General features: G+C 37.3%; 1 protein-coding gene across 1 annotated transcript; it reads right to left on the reverse strand.

Moving 5' to 3' along the window:
* Window positions 1–181: 181 nt before the first annotated feature.
* On the reverse strand, window positions 182–24,663 carry LOC139971691 (adenylate kinase 7-like). Its single transcript, XM_071978385.1, has 17 exons — window positions 24,485–24,663; window positions 23,275–23,445; window positions 22,755–22,863; window positions 22,213–22,307; window positions 21,442–21,552; window positions 20,651–20,734; window positions 19,285–19,373; window positions 18,267–18,357; window positions 17,298–17,375; window positions 16,190–16,339; window positions 8,239–8,367; window positions 7,605–7,716; window positions 6,561–6,689; window positions 5,723–5,986; window positions 4,754–4,974; window positions 1,858–2,016; window positions 182–1,171 (listed from the first exon to the last, which is right to left on the reverse strand). The coding sequence occupies exons 1-17, from the start codon at window positions 24,578–24,580 to the stop codon at window positions 1,133–1,135; spliced, it is 2,127 nt and encodes a 708-aa protein (XP_071834486.1). The 5' UTR covers window positions 24,581–24,663; the 3' UTR covers window positions 182–1,132.
* Window positions 24,664–24,817: the final 154 nt, after the last annotated feature.

The raw sequence follows: 24,817 nt of genomic DNA on the forward strand, positions 1-24,817 counted from the left end.
GCATAGGTTGGAAACAACCTTTCACTTCATCTCTGAAAGTGTAATCTGCTTCTTACAGTGCCTTTCTAGTTTTAAGTTTCTGGGTGTAAGCATGTTTTATTGGGCATTACATTCTGTCTTTATTATTTAATTATTTATTCTTTTAAAAATGAATACAAATAAAGATTAAAATTACTTAATATACAATGTGGTCTTTTCATTTTTATTAATGAGTTATGATACATATTTGTCTTCATTCAGTAGGGGCAACAACAAAGAAACGTTGGAAATATATAACAAATGAATCAAGGTGAAAGCTATTGATTTAAATCTTTCAAAACTTCTATAAATTCTTTACAGGATAGAAACTATAAGCATTACATTTTTCTGCTACTAGTATTTTATTACATTCAAGGGTGCAGAGTTTAATGGTCAGTTATATATATTATTCGCACAGTAGAGACACATAGTAGAGACACACTCGCTAGAGAGGAATATTTACAGTAGGGCAAAGAGCATGATAAGAAAGAAAAATTCTTACATCTTCCTTGTTCATTATTAATCAATAACTAAATATTGAATCATGAACTGAACACACTGAGGGTGTCATCAAACTTCACAATGTGTGTTTTGTCAGTGAAAATACAAGGAAATTCTCATGAGGTTAATTATGTAATTTAATTTTGTAATTTAAGAGATAAAATACTACAATAAAAAAACACTTTCTTGGATTATGAAGCACAGGAATATTTAGGGATTGTAATATACTCTACCAAAGATCATAATCTCTCTATTACAATTCACATCGGTTGTAACAAATGCCTGTCAACCGATAGTGATTACTGGTGAAAATTTGAGACTATTTTGGAAATAAATGTTTCCTGAAAATGCAGAAGTTATCAAACTGCACAGCTTGTGTTCTGTCACTGAATAGAATTATGAAGGATTCTCTTGAGGTTACTTATGTAAATGAAGAAAAACCATACAACAATGAATGAATTCAAGTATAAAACACTTTTAGTAAATTCAGTATAAATTCACTTTTATTGGATAGCTTCAAATGTATCAGCTATGTTCATATATGGGAAGTCTCATATCCTGTGGTTATTATTCATAACAATGTGTGTACAAAGGCTGGCGCTTTCATCTTTATTCAGTCAACCTGCGGATTGTTACGGAACAGATACTCGGCCTGTGAGTAAATCGGAAAAAGGACATTGGTTAGATTATTTGATGCAGATTTTTAAACACTGAATTATCACAGTAATATTTATTGTAGTACATGAAAATGGGAATTTAAACGTTTAATTCGCATCAACTGTTTATAATTCAGTCATCAAATAATGCATTTTGTTTGTCTATTTTAATTTGGTAAACAAAGTAAATAAAAATATGTAAAAGGTAATAAAACATTAAATCTATCACAGAATGGCAAAATTTACAAATGTATTGACATTTTACTATTACAGAAAAGGGGGGGGGGGTGGTGATGGTGGGGGGACATGATAAGGAATACATTTCACAGATAATTTGACAACTAAGAAAGACTCAATTTTCTCGGTGACAAATTTGCCTGCATTGTATGTATCTACGGGTGATAAAGGTAGCAGGGTCTCTAAGTGAACACAAATTTTGTCAATTTGATCCAAACCACATGACCAACCACAATATGCTGTTTTATTCATTTTTAAATTCAAAAGAGATTTCATTATTGCTATCCTCCATGGATAGCATGTTGGTATCTCCCTTTGGAAGTGACAAAAACACCAAATTTAACCAACCCAGCTACATATTGGCTATTCTACAATATATGTATATAGTATAAAAAGAGAAAAGAAGAAAAAAAAAGAAGTAAACCCATTGGGTTTATTCACTGACCATGTAATCAATAGCATCATCTGGTCTGACTTTACAGCACTCTATCAGACCTTGGGTCAGGGTTGGCATGACATGTTTCATAAGATAATTTCTTAAAGGGATTGCTTGATTTTCCAAAAGTTCAAGCTCTTGCCTCTTCACTTCATCTAGTCTGTTTTCCTACAATGAGCAAACAAAATTTCCGATTTTATCAACTGACAAATGTTCATATTAGCTGATCTCTTACTTAACATCTGTGCCACTTGATAACACTCAAGAAACCTTCGAGATATGCAGATAGCATATCAAAATACCCTACAAAAATATTTTAGCCAAATTCATATTTGTTCAGACACAACAGTTAAAGCTCCCTTTAAAGTTTCTTTCTTTGCTAGAAGCCCTTTACAACCATTAGCAGATCCATGGCTCCAGTTCAGGCTACCACTGTAGTTTTGCTTCAGTTTTGATAAGATTTATGACAACAACCTGTGTTAAATTTTCTTTCCTTACGTTTAAACAGACTAGAGTGAAATCATTGCATTTCATGTTTGAACTGAAACATTTCCAATGATTTTTCTTGACTTAATTTGTCATGTTAGTGTAACATCTGCCATCAAACTTCATCGTTACAGTTATTTCAGACACCCACCCATTCTTTCATCGTGACTGTTATTTCAGACACCCACCCATTCTTTCATCGTTACTGCTATTTCAGACACCCACCCACCCATTCTTTAATCGTTACTGTTATTTCAGACACCCACCCATTCTTTCATCGTTACTGTTATTTCAGACACCCACCCATTCTTTCATCGTTACTGTTATTTCAGACACCCACCCATTCTTTCATCGTTACTGTTATTTCAGACACCCACCCATTCTTTCATCATTACTGTTATTTCAGACACCCACCCATTCTTTCATCGTTACTGTTTTTTCAGCCACCCACACATTCTTTCATGGTTACTGTTATTTCAGACCCTCACCCATTCTTTCATCGTTACTGCTAGTTCAGACACCCACCCACCCATTCTTTAATCGTTACTGTTATTTCAGACACCCACCCATTCTTTCATCGTTACTGTTATTTCAGACACCCACCCATTCTTTCATCGTTACTGTTATTTCAGACACCCACCCATTCTTTCATCGTTACTGTTATTTCAGACACCCACCCATTCTTTCATCGTTACTGTTATTTCAGACACCCACCCATTCTTTCATCGTTACTGTTATTTCAGACACCCACCCATTCTTTCATCGTTACTGTTATTTCAGACACCCACCCATTCTTTCATCATTACTGTTATTTCAGACACCCACCCATTCTTTCATCGTTACTGTTTTTTCAGCCACCCACACATTCTTTCATGGTTACTGTTATTTCAGACCCTCACCCATTCTTTCATCGTTACTGCTAGTTCAGACACCCACCCATTCTTTCATGGTTACTGTTATTTCAGACACTCACCCATTCTTTCATCGTTACTGCTAGTTCAGACACCCACCCATTCTTTCATCCTTACTGTTATTTCAGACACCCACCCATTCTTTCATCGTTACTGTTTTTTCAGCCACCCACACATTCTTTCATGGTTACTGTTATTTCAGACCCTCACCCATTCTTTCATCGTTACTGCTAGTTCAGACACCCACCCACCCATTCTTTAATCGTTACTGTTATTTCAGACACCCACCCATTCTTTCATCGTTACTGTTATTTCAGACACCCACCCATTCTTTCATCGTTACTGTTATTTCAGACACCCACCCATTCTTTCATCGTTACTGTTATTTCAGACACCCACCCATTCTTTCATCGTTACTGTTATTTCAGACACCCACCCATTCTTTCATCGTTACTGTTATTTCAGACACCCACCCATTCTTTCATCGTTACTGTTATTTCAGACACCCACCCATTCTTTCATCATTACTGTTATTTCAGACACCCACCCATTCTTTCATCGTTACTGTTTTTTCAGCCACCCACACATTCTTTCATGGTTACTGTTATTTCAGACCCTCACCCATTCTTTCATCGTTACTGCTAGTTCAGACACCCACCCATTCTTTCATGGTTACTGTTATTTCAGACACTCACCCATTCTTTCATCGTTACTGCTAGTTCAGACACCCACCCATTCTTTCATCCTTACTGTTATTTCAGACACCCACCCATTCTTTCATCGTTACTGCTAGTTCAGACACCCACCCATTCTTTCATGGTTACTGTTACTTCAGACACTCACCCATTCTTTCATCGTTACTGCTAGTTCAGACACCCACCCTTTCTTCATCGTTACTGTTATTTCGGACACCCACCCATTCTTTCATCGTTACTGTTATTTCAGACACCCACCCATTCTTTCATGGTTACTGTAATTTTAGACACCCACCCATTCTTTCATGGTTACTGTTATTTTAGACACCCACCAATTCTTTCATCATTACTGCTATTTGAGACACCCACCAAATCTTTCATCGTTAATGCTATTTCAGACACTCACCCATTCTTTCATCATTACTGTTATTTCAGACACTCACCCATTCTTTCATCATTACTGCTATTTCAGACACTCACCCATTCTTTCATCCTTACTGTTATTTCAGACACCTACCCATTCTTTCACCGTTACTGCTATTTTAGACACCCACCCATTCTTTCATGGTTACTGTTATTTCAGACACTCACCCATTCTTTCATCGTTACTGTTATTTCAGACACCAACCCATTCTTTCATCCTTACTGTTATTTCAGACAGCCACCCAATCTTCATCGTTACTGTTTTTTTCAGACACCCACCCATTCTTTCATCGTTACTGTTATTTCAGACACTCACCCATTCTTTCATCATTACTGTTATTTCAGACACCCACCCATTCTTTCATGGTTACTGTTATTTTAGACACCCACCCATTCTTTCTCTCGTTCTTCTCGCATCTTAGCTTCTGCTTCTTCTTTCCTCTCTCTTTCCTCTTTCTCCTCTTCCTCCTTCTTCAATCTCTTCTCCGTCTCGGTTCTCTCCGCCTCTGCCAGTTCCTCTGGGGTGGGTCCATAGTTCCTCGGTTCTCCCATGATCTTGATGATCTGTTCTGCGATGTTTGTATTCTTTTCTTCTGTCTCCTTGGTAATATCTGACAGATTTTGATAGACAAAATTGGATAAAATTTATAGGTAATATGCACAGATCTATCAATAGGTACAAAGGAAGTATTTAAGAATTAGGAAGAATATGTGTATGATGAAAAAAGATGCAACACTTGGTGAACAAGCTGGAACAACAAAAAAACACCTTCAAAGTTAAATGGCCTGGCCTGAAAAGAGCTAAGAATTTTTTCTGAAATGGTCAAACCTTCCCCCAGTAGTGGATGGCTGCATGACATGTAATTGTTTCACTATAACACTTGCATACAGAATAATCTAATATACAATTGTACACTCACTTTTGCACATGCTATTTTGGTACAGTCAATTTCTGGTTCCTAACTATTTTATATGATTTAGTGTGGTGAATAGGACTCTTTGGCATTGCTTCAATTCTTATTTAAAATACGTTATTACGTCACCTGTTTTGTTTTCAATACAGTCAGTCTAATGTTGCACCCTGAGCTCTTTACATCTACTCTTGCCTTCTATAAAGTCTTATCTTCCATCAGAGGACTAATTAATTACAGAAGTTCTGGAAATACCCCCCTATATTCAGTGTCTCTCTGACTGTGCTGTCACACTTCAAGTCAAAGTCGGTAAGGATAAATAATTAATTGCAAATAGACTTAGATACACAAACAAATTAATTCAATTTGGGCCTTTCTATATATCTCCAGGAAATTTGAGATGAATATCATCATGCATCTTCTAGTCAATCAATTCCAAAAATCTCACCGATATGTTGAGGGTGGATCTCAAGCTCGTCAAAGTAATTCAGTACAGTGTTATCCTCTTCGTTAAGGCTTCTAAAGTCAGCCAGGCGTCTGGTCAGGCCTGCTTCAGTGTTGTGAGTGCCGGCCACCACTTGCTCGGGCAGGTTCATGACCCTCTGTTTTAAGAAATCATCTGGAGCTTCTAACGAGAGGACCACCTCGGGCATTGTTCCCTTATCGTAAACAGGAATTTTACTATTCTCCTCCTGTTCCTCTTCGTCATCGGCTAAGTATGTAAAAAACAACATAGATGTTATTGTCAGGTATAAGAAATGAATAAAAAAACAAGGTATGTTCTCATAATGCGGGTAGCAATTTAAGGAAAGAATGGTCAGAAAGGGAAAAATGAATGAAGTAAATTTTCATATTACATCATCTTAAACAGATTAATTATAAATTAAGCTTTAACGAGATCTTGATGTAAATACCAAATTTACACAGGAGAACTGATCTACATGAATGAGTTGACTATATCGAGGATTTGAAGTGATTGGCTGATTACAGAGCTAGATCAACTGACGTGTGGATTCACACTGATGGGAACAGGTTGATTGAGGTTATTATATGTAACATAACAAACCGTTTATCAATAATACAGCAAATGGATTGGTGTTTTTAACTACGTATCTTTGCTCAACAGATCGAGCGACATGCGACCAACTTAATTGATCCCTGTCGGGTATTGGGAGAGAATGGTAGATAAAAATCGCCTGGCACCTGCTTATTTTAACTCCATGCCGACTCATTAATTTCAATGAACCAGTCTGTATCCAATTTGAATTCTTAAAGATAAGACCTACCAGCAAACAATTCCTTGGCTTGTTCCAAGGTCTTTGGATATCCATCCAGAATGAATCCTTGGTTCTGACAAGGCATAGAGTGCAGTTTGTCACGGTAGAAGCGGATGATATATTGGTTTTCAATCCTCCCTTTGGGGGGGAAAAAAAAAAGAACAAATATAATAATTCGGTCAAACATTTTTGTTTTTCATTTTCTATATATAAAGTTTTTTTACCCCCTTTTTTATTTATCTTGTTTCATTTATACTGGACTGTGGTCTATTAAAATGTATAACAGAAGTGTTTAAGAACACACATGCTTATCACAATCAAACATGTACTATACAATCCACATATGCTAGTAATTACTGTGTCACTTATGTATTTGGATTACAACCACATTGGAATATGTGGTCGACAGTCGTAGTCATCATATTATCAAAATTCAAATTTACATTACTACGTTCATTCAGTCGTCCTCAGTGGTTCTGTCTCACCTTAAATGAAGCATAATACACAAGCCATATCAAAAGCAGTTGCTTAGATTTGGTTGTGACAAATTTCTGCTACCACATCTACATTGGCCACAAGGATCACACCAACTTATTTGATGTCATTTGCTCCCATTTTCAAACTTATCTAGTATACACTATTTCAGATCTTAGTATTGTATATATTAGGAGTTGTCGACACAACATGACCAGAGAGAAAGTTTTAAAGAGGAGGAATGGCACTTACGATAGCAACATGACCAATGTGGTCTTCAATGATTACTATAGATTCCATTAACTTTTACAGAGGAGGAGGAGGGGTTCTTTAACAGAGGGGTTCTTTTATGGAGGAGAAGGGGTTCTTACAATAAGCAACCCAACCAATGTTGTCTTCAATGGTTACTATTGATTCCATTCACTTTTACAGAGGAGGAGGGGTTCTTTTACAGAGGAGCAGGGGTTTCTTTGACAGAGCAGAATGGGTTCTTTTACAGAGAATAAGGGTTCCTTTACACAGGAGGAGGGGTTCTTACAATAGCAACCGGACCAAGGTGGTCTTCTTTAATGCTTTTACCATTGTTTGATTCTTTGCTTTCATTGATAGAATCTAAGAGTTCTTGATCTTCCTGAGCTTTCCCATCATCGTCTTCATTCTCATCTGCATCTGCTCGTGCGGCACTCTTCTCCTGTAGGAAGAAACATTTGACAAATGACCCTGTTTTGTCTCCTCATCACAAACGTTTTTGTTCTCAAAAACAATGTTTTTAATTGTTTATTCCAGGTATGATTACATTTTTCTTTGTAAAGTTTTACACATAGCTATGTACAGAAAGGAGCAAAAAACAGGTGATAATATAAAATGGAATCACCTAAAATCACAAATTAGCTTTAACGGTTAAAAAAACAATTGTGAAATTGAACTGAATTAGCTAAGTTTAATAATTAATAGATAAACAACTACAAGAAAAAATACAAATAAAGAGTCCCTCTCTCCCTACCCCCTGAAAGGAAGCAAGCATTACAACAAATACAACGTTCTGTGACACTTCTCAAGCTTTGGTCCCTGTAACATCACCAACACCTTGCAGAAACAACTATCATTGACTGCTTTTAAACTTTTATTTCAGTTTCTGAATAAACAACAGCTATAGAAATGACTGGTCACTTGTTAAATTACCGACAGAGGAGTATCAAGCTTCTAAACTTACCAGATTTGCGATAGCTTCATCGATCACATCTTTGATCTTGATGTGATGTAATTTATAGTGCTTGCAAAGAGCAGCAACAATGGAGGACTTCCCTGATGCTGGTGGACCAAGAACACAAGCTCTCATAGGCTGATTTGTAAAAGAAAGATGAAGATACAGTCAAAAGAGGGAAGAAAAAATATATAGATTAAAGCAGTGACATGTGATGTACATGAAAACAAATATTACTTTATTGTGCTTTCTATAGGTAGATGTTTGCCTACAGTGTAGAAATCAGGGTGGGATTACATCTGCTGTTTCAAGCAACAGTGCTTTGATATATCTTGTACCAGCTGTTTTCAAAGTTATTATGCTATATTTGTTATGTTATAATAAAGTTTGAATGAGGGAATATATTTCTGACCAAACATTGTTATCCGAAGACTGATCACGTTTGAAGTTTGAGATATTAAGTTTCTCTCAGATGACTTGAGACAAACAAGCAAATCTCTATCTGACCACTATAGCCTTTTTATCACAATTTTTATTTTCTTGAAGAGAAAACAACTAAACGTCACGATAAAATTTGTAATTTCATTCATTTTCTCTTCCTCCATGCAGATTGGCTTGAAAGACAAAAATGCACAGCTGTGGTCAAACTTTGGACTATTATGTTACTGTCTTCATCAGAGTTGTAGTTTTCAAATAGACATAGCCATAGGGGGAAATCATTTAGTTGGGTGATGTTGTAAATACACAAGTGCACGTTGAAGGGATAAAAAAAAAACCGAGATGGTTCTGATACCGTTTTTTACCACTCCGCATAAAGTGCGTAAGAAGACACAGAAAATACTACGATAATTAAGATCCTTGAAGTTGTAATTACAAGAGCCGAATAAAAGAAGAGAATAAAGATAAAATACACGACTCGTGTCCCTATAACATTCGTAAAAAACGCCAGAACAGTGAATAAAAGATCATCGAACTCTGCACTAGAAACGTGATTACTGTAAGTAGATTATATGTAGCTTACTACGTACTGTTCGCTATGTGATTATAGGCCTTATCGTCTTTCGTGAAACTAATCTACGGTGAACGTAAACACTGTGTGCAACATCGCGTTAGTGTAACGTTTATAGGTCAGTTGTAAACAGCGTGTTTTATTGTAGGCCCGTTGCGTGATACATGGAACTCTGTGGTATATGGCCTGAATAAAGAGTACAATATGGCCGATAATTCGGGAAAGGAACAAGCCACATTGCCCGACATTGGGGCCGGAGAAACTAGTATCATGGATTCCATAAACCCTGAAGATAGTGTGTCGTTAGTCAATATTGTCAATAATCCAGATAAATTAAAGGGGCATACTGATAGTGAAGTGTCAGTGAAAACAACTGTTTCAGTGTTGTTATATAGGACAAAGCAGAAGGAAATAGAGATTGCTGCTCGTGCAGCTGCATTGAAGGAAACAAAGAAACTAGAAGAGAGAAAACGTAACCTACAAGTGGAGTATGAATTGCAAGAAGCACAAGATGAAATCCGACATGCCCAGGAGAAGGCAGAAAGGGTTAAACAAAGAAAACAAATGGAAGAAAAGAAGTTACAGCTTGAGACTGAACAACAAGAAATTGATATGATGGCAGAACTGGAAGCAGCCAAAGCTATGTCAAGGCTACTTCAATTGCACGAAAGGCCAGAAAGTGATGTGTCTGCCAAACTTACCAAAGAGGTTGTGAAGAGCATTGAGTTAAAATCATTTCAATACTTACCAAAGTCTGATGATGAAGCAAAGAAACATAGTGAAGGGGAAAATACTAGAATAAACCCCAATGCAAAGAAATTTGTATCCCGACAGAACATCACTGTGCCTGACAAACCTAATGACAGTGGAAAATACTTATCACCAAATAATGGTAATGAACATGCACAGTATAATCAAACAAAACCAACATATGCAGGAGTTTGTTATGGCCAACCACTTCCAGATATAACTACCAAACCAGATGACACTGTCAACACTGGTATTTCAATGGCTACCCTTTTGAATAAAATTGTTGACCATCAAAGGGAATCTGCCCTCCCTTCGCCACGACTGGATCCATTTGACGGGAGTGACCTCTTGTCATTTACACCGTTCATAAGAAACTTTCAGCATGTGGTGGAGGATAAAACCCAAAACCCAGCCCGGAGATTAGAGTTGTTATTAAGGTTCACCGAAGGGGAAGCACATGATCTAATTAAGGAATGCACAGCCATAGAGCCCCCAGCAAGTGGATATGAAAGGGCAAAATGGTTGTTACAGAGAAATTTTGGTCAACCCCAGGTTTTGGCGGCAGCGTACAAATCTAAGGCAGAGAGCTGGGATCATATTGCAGTGGGAGATAAGATTGCCTTAAGAAAATATGCCATATTTCTTATCAATTGTTGCAATGTACAGCAGGGTAACCCAGAAATGGATAGTATGAATGGTTATGAGTTCCTCAGAATACTTGCACAGAAATTGCCAACAGCCTTGCAACAACAATGGATTAACCAAATGGGTCGATTTAGGGATGTAGAGATGAGGTCACCAACCTTACAAGATTTTGAACAGTTTGTTGGACAACATTCGAGAAATGAAAATGATCCTAGGATTGCAGGTCTTGGATATCAAAACAAAATGAAAGATTGGAAGACCCCACAGAAATATTCAAAGGTGGTGACAAGCAAGAGGGCTTTTGCAGCTACTGTGAAAACAAATGAGGATGATAAAGCTTTCAAGGGAAAAAATGAGAAGATGGAAAACAAGGCCAAAATATCACCATGTTTGTATTGTGGACCTAACACTTATCATACCCTACTTGATTGCAGGAAGTTTGGTTCACTTGACCTACAGGCTAAATCAGATGTGTGTATGAAGAAAGGGCTTTGTTTTGGTTGTCTAAATCCTGGTCATCTAAAGAGAAATTGTCCAAATCCAGAGTGGGCAAAATGTGAGAAATGCAGCAAATCCCATCCGACCATCCTTCATGATCCTGCCAGAGAAAAGAAATCATCAGATGAAAGGGTGACTCAAACGGTCACTACTGGTTGTGCTGGTGTACAAAACGTAAGACCCCAAGGAAACAAAAACAAGAAGGTCACTGGTACTCTTATGGCTATTACTCCAGTTTTGATCAAACCAAAGACCAGTGACAGATGTATTGCCACATATGCCTTTGTTGATAATGGTTGTGGTGCTGTCTTTGTTGATGAGTTCTTGAAAGACAGTTTAAAGGTGAACACCCGAAGAACGAAGATCTTGATAAAGACTTTGAATCTTCAGCAAGTCCAGACCACTGATGTCATTGTAGGAGATCTGCAAGTAGGAAACATAAATGGGACTTCTTTTATAGACCTCCACTCTGTCTATGTCAAAGACAGTATCCCAGCAACCATGGATGATGCACCAACCCAGAATGATATTGACGCTTGGGATCATTTGAGCCACATTAAACTCCCAAGTATGGATGGTCACAACTCCATACCTCATGTCACCCTAATGATTGGAAGCAATGTCCCTGGGGTGTCAATGCCGTTGGAAATTGCCTCCGCCGAGATTGGAGATCCATATGCTATCAAGACTCCCATTGGGTGGTTAGTGTATGGACTTGAAGGCAAATGGATGGACCAACCCGAAGTAAACGTCAACTTTTGCCGAGTAGACAATGGTATTGTCCAGAATGGTACAGATAATTTGGAGCAACAACTCCAGTCCTTCATTAACATGGATTTCACAGAACGTCTTTCTGACCAGAAAATTGCCATGTCTGTTGAAGACAAGAGGTTTATGACAATGATGGAGGAATCTGTAACCAAAGTACATGGCCATTATGAAACAGTACTTCCTTTGAGAGATAGAGCTGTTAAGATGCCTAATAACAAAGTTCAAGCAGATATGTTTGGTCTGCGATTACAAAGGAAGTTGAAAACAAATGAGAAATTGGCTTCAGAATATACAGAGTTTATGGAGAACCTGGAGAAGAAAGGATATGCAGAGAAAGTACCAGATCAGGATGTTGACCGGAATGATGGAAATGTTTGGTATATACCACACCATGCAGTTTACCACCCAAAGAAACCGGACAAGATCCGAGTGGTATTCAACTGTCCCATCCAGTACAAGGGAGTTTCCCTCAACGAACAACTCTTATCTGGACCAGACCTAACCAACCGATTGTATGGTGTTCTGATGAGATGGAGGCAAGAGAACGTGGCCATCATGGCAGATATAGAAGCCATGTTCTATCAAGTAAGAGTAAGAAAGGATGATTGTGATCTCCTGAGGTACCTATGGTGGCCTGAAGGCAACTTCGATGGAGGTATGAAAGAATACAGGATGCTAGTTCATCTATTCGGGGCAGTGTCCTCCCCAAGCTGTGCCAATTTTGCCTTGAAGAGGACAGCTAGTGATAATCAACATAGATTTCAAGATAAGGTGATCGAGTCAGTTATCAACGACTTCTATGTAGATGACTTTCTAAAGTCTGTGGCCACTGATGAAGAAGGAATCCAGATATATAGAGATCTAAAAGAAATCATGGCTAGTGGTGGATTCAAGCTAGTCAAGTGGGTCAGCAACAGTAAAAGATTGCTGGAGTCCATCCCAGAAGATGACCGAGCCAAAGAACTGAAAGGGCTTGATCTTGAAAATGACGAGCTGCCAAAGGAAAGGGCGTTGGGAGTTCAGTGGTGTGTTGAGAGGGATCAACTTGAGTTCAATATCACAAAAGTAAACGAAAAGGCCACAAGAAGAAATATCTTGTCTGTGATGAGTGCAGTGTATGATCCTATTGGTTATGCTTCACCTTTCCTTCTACAGGCAAAGAAGATATTGCAAAGTCTTTGCAGACTGAAGGTAGACTGGGACAGCGATATACCTGACGACCAACGGAATGAGTGGGGAAAATGGCTAAAGGAACTTCCTATTCTAGAGAGGTTAAAGATACCAAGATGTCTCAAACCCAAAGAATTTGGTAAAGTGGTGAACATCCAGATGCACTATTTTGCCGACGCAAGTCAAGAAGGTTATGGTACTGCAACTTATATGAGGTATACTAATGACAGAAAGGAAATCCATTGTGCCTTTCTTACCGGCAAAGCCAGAGTTGCACCACTGAAACCACATACAATCGTGAAGATGGAGCTCACAGCAGCAACATCAGCCGTGAAACAAGATGCCCAGCTCAAACAAGAGCTTACAGTGAATATCGATGAAACAGTCTTTTGGACTGACAGTCAAACAGTCCTGAAGTACATAAGAAGTGAAAAGGCAAGACATCCCGTCTTCGTCGCTAACAGAATTGCGATAATTCATGATGGTTCAGATGTCCATCAGTGGCGATATGTCCCATCAAAGCTTAACCCAGCAGACCATGCTTCCCGTGGGTTAAGTGCAGATGATTTGCTCACAAAGGAAGATTGGTTAAATGGACCAGAGTTTCTTCATCAGACAGAAGATTTCTGGCCATGTGAAGACGACAGTAATGATGCTGATTCTGATAGAGAGTGTGAGAAAGAAGTCAGTGTCAGTGCTGTAACAATGACAGATGAAAACCAAAAGAATCCAGTTGAAAAACTGCTAGAATACCACTCAGAATGGAACAAACTGAAGAGATCAGTGGCGTGGTGGTTACGTCTCAAGACCATCTTGCTACAAAGGATAAAACGACACAATCCAAATCAGTGTTCTCAAGGAATTACCAGTGATGAGATGGAGTCTGCTGAAAAGGCTATTATCAAGTTCATACAAAGGCAGTCATTCCCAGAAGAGATTGGTGTCTTACAAAAGACAAAGACTGCAGAGATGAATATCAAGGATCCATGTGGGACAGTTAAACAGGCTTCTGATAAAGGAAACAGATGTCTCAGACAAAAGGGCAGACTTACTGATCTTGATCCTGAATTACACGATGAGATAATGAGAGTTGGAGGAAGGCTACGGAAGGCATCTATTCCATTGAATGCCAAACATCAGATGATACTGCCCAAAGATCATCATGTGTCTAAGCTAATTATAAGACACATTCACCAATTAGTGGGTCATCAAGGAAGGAACCACGTCCTTGCAGAATTGAGACAGAAATATTGGATCATCCATGCTGGTTCAATGATAAGAAGCTTGTTAAAACGATGTATCCAGTGCAGAAAATATCTTGCAAGAACCGGAAAACAGAAGATGGCAGACCTACCAGCCTACAGACTTCGTCCAGATGAAGGAGTCTTCTCAAGAACAGGGGTAGACTATTTTGGTCCCTTTGAAATCAAACAGGGGCGAACACTGAAGAAAAGATATGGAGTGATGTTTACATGTCTATCCAGCAGAGCAGTTCACATAGAAGTTGCACATTCACTTGATACCAACTCATGTATAGGTGCACTGAGACGTTTCATGGCTAGACGTGGACATGTACAAGAGCTGTACTCAGACAATGGTACCAATTTTGTTGGTGCTAACAAAGAATTAAAGAGTGCTCTGCAAGAATTAGATGAAAACCAGATTAACAGATTTGCCAGTAATCATGGACTGAAGTGGAAGTTTAATCCACCTGCTGCATCTCACTTTGGAGGTGTTTGGGAGAGACAGATCCGAACAGTTCGTAAAGTCTTGAGTGGAATTCTCAGTGAGCAGTATCTGAGAACAACCCAGAGTGATGAACAGTTACACACTTTTCTGTGTGAAGTAGAGGCTATCATTAATAGTAGACCTCTAACCAAAGTATCTGACAATCCTAACGATCTTGATGTCATAACACCCAATCATCTGCTGTTGTTAAAGGCGCCTGTGGATATGCCGCTGGGGAAATTTGACGAGAAGGATGTCTATGCCCGACGGCGTTGGCGACAGATGCAGTATCTGGCTGATCTCTTCTGGAAGAGATGGACAAAAGAGTACTTACCAACCCTCCAGAGACGGCAGAAGTGGCTTCAACCGGAGAGATGTACTGAGGTCGGAGATGTCGTGATGATAGTGGATGACCAATCACCTCGGAACTCATGGCTAATGGGGGTGGTCATAGAGGCTTATAAGGATAAAGGGGGTTTGGTTAGAAGTGCCAAAATCAAAACTAAAACGGCCACGCTTGTCAGGCCAGTGGTCAAATTGTGTTTACTGCTTGAAGGGGAAACGACATAAGTCTAGTTTAGTAGTTTGGGAACTGTGACTGTGAAAGGGTGTATTTTCGATTTTCTTAGTTTCTTAGTTTTAGATTTCAGACTTTTGATTCTTTTGACTGATTTATTTCATTTTTCATATTTTGAAAACAGTGATTAGGGTTATCGCATTAGTTAATGCGACTGGGGCCGGAATGTAGTTTTCAAATAGACATAGCCATAGGGGGAAATCATTTAGTTGGGTGATGTTGTAAATACACAAGTGCACGTTGAAGGGATAAAAAAAAACCGAGATGGTTCTGATACCGTTTTTTACCACTCCGCATAAAGTGCGTAAGAAGACACAGAAAATACTACGATAATTAAGATCCTTGAAGTTGTAATTACAAGAGCCGAATAAAAGAAGAGAATAAAGATAAAATACACGACTCGTGTCCCTATAACAAGAGTGTTTTATATTTAATTAATTAACCTGCTTCACTATCTAAGAATTAACTTGAATGAGAAGAGCCTCTCTGCAAATAACTTCTAGTAAAGTAGCAAAGTGAAAACAACTTAAAATATTAACAACTTTTAAACTTATTCCTATAACTATTGCAAATTTCAGACCAGCCTCATTTCATTTAATGAAACATCTTAATAATTGGTTTTGTTACATAAGCTTCAAATAATCTATGATAATCAAGTATGTCCCCTACAGTGGTAAAACACTATGCAAAACAAATACAGTAAGAAAATAACAGCTTCTGTAAGGAACAGAATCAAAGAAAGCTTAATAATTTATTCAATCAACTTTAAATGGTTTAACTACAAAATACTATGTTATATCCCAAATGCTCACCAAAAGTCCTCTAGCTTTCTTGTATTCCTTGATCACCTCTGGAATATTATCCACAACACCCTGCTCAGCGATCCATCTTATGTTCATATTCTCTTTGATGTACACACCGTCCATCCTCAGGTTCACAAGCAACATGTCAAATTCTGGTTGCTGTTGAAATAAAATAAAGAACAGACAAAGTTAAAAATGATGTGAAACGTATTCTAAAAATCTTGGCCTTAAATTTTAGGAGAGAAATTGACAGTGAATGAGTTTGAAGTTGGAGTCAGTTATTTCATTCATCTCTGAATTCTATCTTTTTTTATTTTATTCCCTCACTCACGTATGATTATGCTCATAAAGTCATAGAATAAACCACAGCAATACACTGACAGTAAAAATTCTTGTTTCTATCATTTTTACAACTTTATTCCTAATTCACAGGTTTGTTTTTGTTTTTTTCTAATGAAATAACAGGTCCTGATTGGATTTAAATAACGAAGTGAAGACATCTCTCACTGACTTAAATGGATATTCCTATAAGCAGACAATATGACACTTATATGTAAATGATATATTACATAACATTAGCTGGAACCCCCATCTCTATATTTTATCCCTCACTCAAGATATGGAAGAGTGAATAGAGCTATATTAACTGGTTAAACCCTTGATTCCTCTCTGGAGTAAATCACCATCTGTGGTCTGTGATTTCATAATGACAAAAGTTCCTTTCAAGCTTTACTTTTTGTATTATAATCTTTTTCTTGATTTATCCTTGATATCTGATCTATCTGGAATGCTTGCTTAGCTGTTTCTACACATTTAGAATTTCATCAAATGCAACTTTCCTGTAGAAATATTATTTCTGTAAGTGAGTAAAACATTATACAGAAAAACAAAGCATTTTTAGATGAGCATCATTGACTGTTGCTACCAGATGAATTCACAAAGTACTATTAATTTGAAAAATTTATATCTTCCTCATAAAAATCGCTATGTGTCTGTGGTTTTGACCTAAATGATGCAGCAAATGTGCATTATGCAGGATTATCAAGTCATCAACTTCAGCCACCCAAATATCACTTTAAAAGAACAAACCAAAAAACAAGCAAACAAACAAACTCACTGATAAACTTTTACTGAGCAGGGCATCTTCTTTGGTGATGTGATCCACTTTACCATTTCCTAGATTCTGACTGACGGCCTGCAAGAGCAAAGACAATGAGCATGTCAGATGAATAATTTGCATAATTACCTAAGTAGGCGAATGCCATGAATGTAAACTGTGGGATATCCATACTTAGTTCTATCCTTGACAGTAAATCTTGGAAACACAAGATATGTACACTACCACCTGGAGGGAGATCTCTCAGGTACCTTACACAGCAGAAGCAGCGTGCATATTCATGGTGAGACTTCAAGGGACTGTATTGGTGCAGGGCATTTTATTTATTGGAGGACAAAGAAAGTTATCAAAAACAAAGACATGAGATCCAGAACAAACAAATTATCAAATGAGGAGTGTCTATAGCATTTCTGTAACTTTGTATGAATCTTAGCATAAGTGTAGCCTGATGGAATATCATATTATGTCCTGCCCCATATTGTGCCCCACCCTGCCCCCTCCCTTCCTTCCAATAACTACCTCTCCAGTGCAATTAACTTGTGGAAACAAATTGTTATCATTTAAGAACCAGCTTCTTTTCCCGGAAGTATTACTTTCAATGTCCCAATGGGATCTATATTAGGACTTCTTCTGTTCCAAAATTTATATCAATGACATTGTTAATTGTTCTACAAAGCTTTATCCTCCTCTTTGATGATGATGCAAGCATCCTTTACAAAGGCAATAATATTTATCATGCTGCCGATGTCATTAACAATGAAGTAAAAATTATTTCTTATTGGTTAAATACAAACAAATTGTCTTTAAATGTCACTGAAATAGCTCTTAATTTCTGCAAAGGGTAGCTGAGACTGTAAAAGCATCCAGTGTCTTCACCTCTCCTCCACTTTCTGCATGATTCTTGTTCCATCCCTGTTTTTCTGTTTACGTAAGTGGAAATAAACATTCAAAAGAAACAGCACAAAATACCTTTATAATTTCTTCCAAGGTGTTCTGAGAGTCATCTACAGCCACCAAGTATCTGGTCTTGGGTCTGCTATCTGCAATATTCTGAACCACCCTGAAAGTATGTAAAATATATGAGAGATCCACACAGTGAACCGACACAAACACTCACACACAAAATAAAAATATAACATAAATGTGGTAATAACTAACAAATATGCTCTTGGATGAATAGCATGCTTGAGTTAATATATTGTGGCCTTGCTCATCAAACATAGCTTTCAAAATGTGGGGTTTAATTTATTTGATATTCGTTGCAGTTCCATTGATTACCCAATTCAGGGAATGATTATTAGTATTGCATTACAAAATTCTATGCAATATAGGAAATTTGCTATGCAAGTGCAAAGATGCATAGCAGGTTTTGCACACAGGGACCAAAGTATTACATACGGGAAAATATCCAGAGCCTTCAAAACTGCTACACAAATTATGAACACTAAATTACTCCCTTCAATTAAGTGACCCTTGTGCACTGCAGATGTACGTTCGAGCTAGCCACTCTTGTTATGTTACTGTTCACTACTTGAAAAAGTCACATCATGCCTCATAGAGCATAATGTGCAATTTGTACAGGTCATAATACCATTATTTGCATGTAGCAACATCCCATGGTCTTATTATATAGACTGTTTACAGTATTCAGGAGGTATAGAACGTACCCTGCAGTCAAGCGTTAAACACAAACTACCTAAAGTCTATGCTGCTGACTGCAATCCAATTACTCAAAGCAACTGGTCTAACACTTTCTTCACCTGATTCAATCATAAAAAATCTCCATGCATGCAAATTTCAATGTGTTTCCCTTAAAAAGCTCCACCATCCACATGATGTCATCATCGATAACTAAAGACAATAATGTCTTAATTTACAGTTCTGCAGTCCATTGACAATAAATAGAAAGCTAATATGAGAGTATCTATCTTGAACACAGGATCACTTTGTAAGGGAACTTTGAACAAATTTGACAGAACAAACTTACGCTGCTAAATCCTTGATGTGGATGGTTGGTAATACATTCATGCCATTACCATAGCACTTGAGAGCATCAGCTTCTCCATGCCAGGCAGTCTGCAAAACAAAACAAAAGCATTTGAAAGTCTTTTCTAAACCAAAATAAAACTGACTGTGTTTCTATTCCTGACAACAGGAACACAAGAAATATTGTAAGATTTGTAAAATACCAATGAACCAAACATTAGGCCTAAGCTGGATATATATTTACAGCATCTCATTTAAATTTTTTATTTTAACATTTGGCACATGTAGGGGAAATGAGAGATTTTTTACTTTAAGTATTTAATAACAATTTTAAATAAACTAGCTCACAGAAAAAAAAAAAAAACATTCGCTTTGGGAACAGCCAACAATTAAGACATCAGTGGACAACTTTGGCCCAGATTAATGGCTTTATTAAACATAAAACCAAACACTCTTCCTTTAAACTGAGCATTTCCAAAGCCAGCAACAGATCATCATCTTATCATCCCTGTAGACCAAAAGTGCCCATCAAGTGAAATGCAGAGAACCAGAGATGACGTCCTACGCACTCTGGCTGTAGTTATATAGGTACAAAAATAGGCACACCTCTTCTTTTATTCCACAATGTATAAAACTTCATAATTTAAATTTTAAACGCTAATTTGTCACTGTGCAATGTTTTATATGTGTCCTGCTTTGTTTATTTGTTCTTGCCCTTCTGTAACTTTTAGTATATTAGTATTTGTATGACACTATTTTTTATGCGAGCATTCAGTTATACCCTTTGTGGGGTTTAATAAAGTTGATCTTATCTTATCTTATATGTCAGGGTTGTCCAACCTACGGCCCGCGGGCCACAGTCCGGCCCGCCGCAGGGTTGCGTCCGGCCCGCCGCAGGGTTGCGTCCGGCCCGCCAGAGATGCTCTACGGTGCGAAATTTTAGTGAGCAGATTTATTGATAACAATTTGAAGCTATACAATCAATCATTCGAACCTTGTGGGTCCACAAAACTGCATACAGGTCAGTTTGTGTGACACTCTCTAAGCGGAGGGGGGGGGGGCGGCTGGACTTCATTGAACTGTTTTATCAGGAAGGAAAATAAATCAGTCGCGCACAGTGCTCACATTTTGTTGCCTTGGGCTTCGGGCAAAAAATTGAAAAATCGAGCGAAGGGTTCATGCGGCCCCCTCCTTCATCATAATCATTCCATGTGGCCCTCCTCTGCAAAAGGTTGGACAACCCTGTTATATGTCAACCATCTCTTCGTCTGACTTTTGATATAGACCTTAGAAGACGTGAAGTAAATATATACTATATGACTGACCTAGAGGTAATCATGAATGATGTAGAACAAGAGAAAACAAACCTTGAAGAGATAATGGAACATGTTCTCCCCGGCCCCGTAAGTCAGTCCTGCTGCCACAACATACGTTGCAAATTTTGCTTTGTTCTGCATCAAATAAAGATAAAGATGAACTAATTAACAAACACAGAAGCATTGCTTTTCTATTTCATTTAGATATTGATGCTGTATTTTGTCATATTTTATATCTTTCTTGGGAGGGGTGGAGGAGGGATGTTGGATGGGGAACTAGAGGTCAGCAGATGGAGCTAAAAAGGTTTGTAATTTCAAGCTTTTACTGACCAAAACATTGAGACATCAGATGCAACAAGTTGTTGAGGAGACTTTTACCAGTACAGCAATTATCAACTATAGAATGTGATTCTTTAGCTCAAATCACACATCTAATAAGCATTGTTTTTTAATTAAAATGTTATCACCTGTAAATCTGCAACCAATAAATTACTTCCAATATTCATGATATCCACTGTGGATATATATATATACATAATTGAAAATATGGAATATCATATATCATCAAAAGTTTATCTACAAAACCCACAAATATAAATTGTAACCTTGCATACACCCATAGTTTGTGGCAGATATGGTCAGAAAGGAGTAAACTGTCCTGGAGAAAAGCTTATCTCATCAGACGAAACAATGATAATGGTTAAATCATTGGAAAGGTGTTCCTAAGGCAATGACACTATCTGTTGACTGCAGACTGACTACATTTCTAACATGATGTCTTGTCCAATATCTTCACTACATGAAGACTAAAACTGTTCACTTCTATACAGAATCATACTCACGGTTTTGCCTAGTTTAATGACCAACTTTTCTGCACTGATGTGGTTTCTAAAATTATTATGTGGCTTCCTTCTTCTGTAATCCTCTTCAGTAAATGGTATCTCTGGATCATCCTGGGAACCAAATACAATTGGAATCCGTCCATAGGTCATGTTGCACAATGTTGGATAATTGAGTATCATGAATTTAAGAATTCAAAATAAATGACAACAAACTTAAGGTTGCAGACAAAATGTCACCCATCGCTAGTTGAAAAGTACAGCACCTGTTCTTGGTTCTCTGTTTTCAGATAACTTATATTTGATGTCTAAACCTTTTACTTCCTTTAGGAAATGTTGCACATTGCACTCAGTTTCCCTTTAAACGGTTTGTTAAATTATCAATGAACTATGAATTAAAGGCTTGACCAATTAAATGACATTTAATTGACCATGCATTATGAAGAAATCTAACTAAGACATCTTAGTTTAATTGCCATGATGACCGTACTCACTCTGCCCTTGCCAAAATACTTCACTGCAACAGTGATAAAAACCGGCCACCTGAATGAGGTCTTCACGAATAATGACGATGGAAATTTGCAATTTCTTTTATTCTACATCTGCCCACCAGAGTATCACTTTAAAAATGAACGCACAAAAGCTAGTAAGATAGTCATTAGTTAAATTTTCTCCCTTACACACTTGCCAATGGTATTAAAAACTAATAAAATGAAGTAAAATATATGGATCCAAAGTGGAAATATTTAATTTCATAGATGTCACATAACTCACTGGGTCAACTGGTTTACTCTTTGACCAAGTCATGACAGTCGAAATTAGGATGAACATCTTTTGAGATTCAAAATGTTCTAACTCGGCATGAAGACCTAAAAAGAATGGGGAAAAAATGAAAAAGCAAAAATAATTATGTATAATGCAAGCAGCTCAACTAATTTTTGTACAAAGTGATATTGGCAATGGTCAACTGAATAATGACGGTGATATCATATTTGAATATTTGAAGCTGACAAGCCTGATATCATGCAGGTAGGGGCTTTTCATACCAAACTACCACCAATTCATAAACCTGAAATGTTTGAAGGATCTAAAAGATAATGAAATTTTTTTTCCAACTGATTGTCAGCTGGAGTGAACTATATGCTATCAGATATATGCCAACTAGATGATTCCACATGTTAGCAAGTAAATGGAGTGGCAGTCCATATTGCATTGTTTTCACCACTTCACTGACATGAACTTTGGTTATCATGAATTTAAGTAAAGAAATAAACCAAAAAATAGCATTAGTTACACTTAAAATAACAGATTAGTACCTGAGACTGCCCAGGAGGCTTCTTCAATCTGATCTTCATTTTCTGTAATGTCATACACCACAACATCACATTCAGACAGATGTTCCAACATTTTTTCTTTTTCAGATAGCTGTATGAGAGGAGAAAAAATTAATTCTTGCTTCTAAACCTTGCTTTTTTTTTATATAGATATAGAGCTATAAGCTATCTACAATGCAGAAATAAGAAATTTGCTTGCAGCTCTAAAAAATGTATATGAGATCTTAAAAAGCAGATAAAAAAACATTGATCTGGTGGCAAAAAGAAAGATAAGTTACTGAGGGGGTTACATACATTGTCTGCTGCATACAACCATATTAAAACAAAAGTAATGAGCAAAATGTTTGACAAAAGTGGTATTGAAGAAAGACTAGTTTAAACTACTTTATTAAATTCTGATTGAGAAGTTACCTTTGATGGTCCTACCCACCAATGGTTAAAAACTCCACAATTTTGAAAATGTTAAAAAGGTAAAACATCATGTATATACACACATACTTACATCAATTACTTCTTGAACCCAATCTGGTTTTCCTTTGGTTGCATCTTGAAGTGTACCAATGATTTTGTATGTGCCTTCCTTCGGAGGAATTCCATCACTTCGTACTGATGCTGCATCTTCTTCATCTTCTATTTCGTCCAGAGATGCTCCAACAATGCAATGAGACAGAAACTGACACAGAAAAATAGACAAAAAACTTAACATACTATCTATACAAGGCCTTCAAAATGTCTTGATAGAATTTTGCTTGACAATCATTTCTGAAGAGTGATAAAGAGAGCAGTGTCAGTCTCACACTTGTTGTAAATGTGTTACTGTAAAGCAGAGTAGTATGGTAGGTCCCAAATTCAGTGAACTGTCAGGAAACACAATTTTCCATATCAATTGAACACCAATTGGATGATTACATGCCGCTTTTCCCCACCAGGAAGGTTTGTTAATGTTCAACATATTGTAATGTATCGTATTCCCTCATTTGTTGCACTGTATTGTTCATATGTTAATATGTAGGTGCACCAATGAATATTGTGGTTGCCTGGTTTGATAGTTATTTCTCAAATTGTATCTTTTTCAATACATTAAGTCAAATTTTGACCTATTTTTCAAACACAATTTTAATCTGCAGAGCCTTAATGAAAATGGCTTACATTGCTAGGCCTACATATAGAAACATGGAATTATTCACTTTGTTTTATGAATATGAGGCACTTTCAAGTTTCATGTATTATTTCACCCATTTATGTATAGTTTAGTTCAACACATGAGTCATGACTCACAACCTTTAGTTTAGACATACTGCCAAAGTTATTCTTTTGGAAATTGGAGCAATTGCAGGATAGCCTACCCCACAACTCACACATACAGGGCTTTTTCAGAACGACAATATGCTACAGTACATTGCTTACTAACTATAGCCTAGCCCTTACTCCTTAGTATAACTATATCAAGTATATGGCTTTCCAGTCATAATTGTTGAGAGTCAAGGGTTCTGGGAAAGCCTATTCTGCAATTCAGCTATTCTTCCTATCTCTGTTGGAATCGGATGAAACCATAGATGAAATTACGTGGCCTAGTTAAAGGATACAACTAAACTAGCCTACGTTTTTTTTTCTAACTTAACCTTAACTACGTCCAAGTCTACAGTAACACTGAAGTTGTCTAACTTAGGCTATCATTATTAACATTTTACGTTTAATCAAGGTGAGGTTACCTTAGAAATTGATTTTCCTGAGTAGCTGTCTACGTGGTTTATAAATATACGCTTATTAGTTGCAAGTCCTTGCGATTCAGACTCTTCTTCCGTCATTTTCTATTGATGTTCTGCACTCTACGTTTTCTTCAAATTTCTAGATCGGGGCAGTCAGACATCAACTACCAATATTTTCCGCGATCAAACTCCGCTGTGCATGCATCGATTCCGATCAGATGTGCATGATAAAAGCGCTTGATAGATCCGTTGCTAAGGGGAAAGGTCACCATGCATATTTTTTTTACCACCGACTTGAAGCTAGTAGGGGTATTGTTAGCATAGAATTCGATTTCA

The sequence above is a fragment of the Apostichopus japonicus genome, chromosome 8 (genome assembly GCF_037975245.1).
Source record: "Apostichopus japonicus isolate 1M-3 chromosome 8, ASM3797524v1, whole genome shotgun sequence".
NCBI classification, from domain to species: Eukaryota; Metazoa; Echinodermata; class Holothuroidea; order Aspidochirotida; family Stichopodidae; genus Apostichopus; species Apostichopus japonicus.

Excerpts from the sequence above, each read along its gene's own strand:
- LOC139971691 (XM_071978385.1), bottom strand. The coding sequence starts at position 24,580 with ATGACGGAAGAAGAGTCTGAATCGCAAGGACTTGCAACTAATAAGCGT. Across the intron at positions 4,975-5,722 it reads GATCCACCCTCAACATATCG|ATATTACCAAGGAGACAGAA; the intron begins GTGAGATTTTTG and ends AAAATCTGTCAG. Across the intron at positions 1,172-1,857 it reads ATGATGCTATTGATTACATG|GCCGAGTATCTGTTCCGTAA; the intron begins GTCAGTGAATAA and ends ATTTACTCACAG.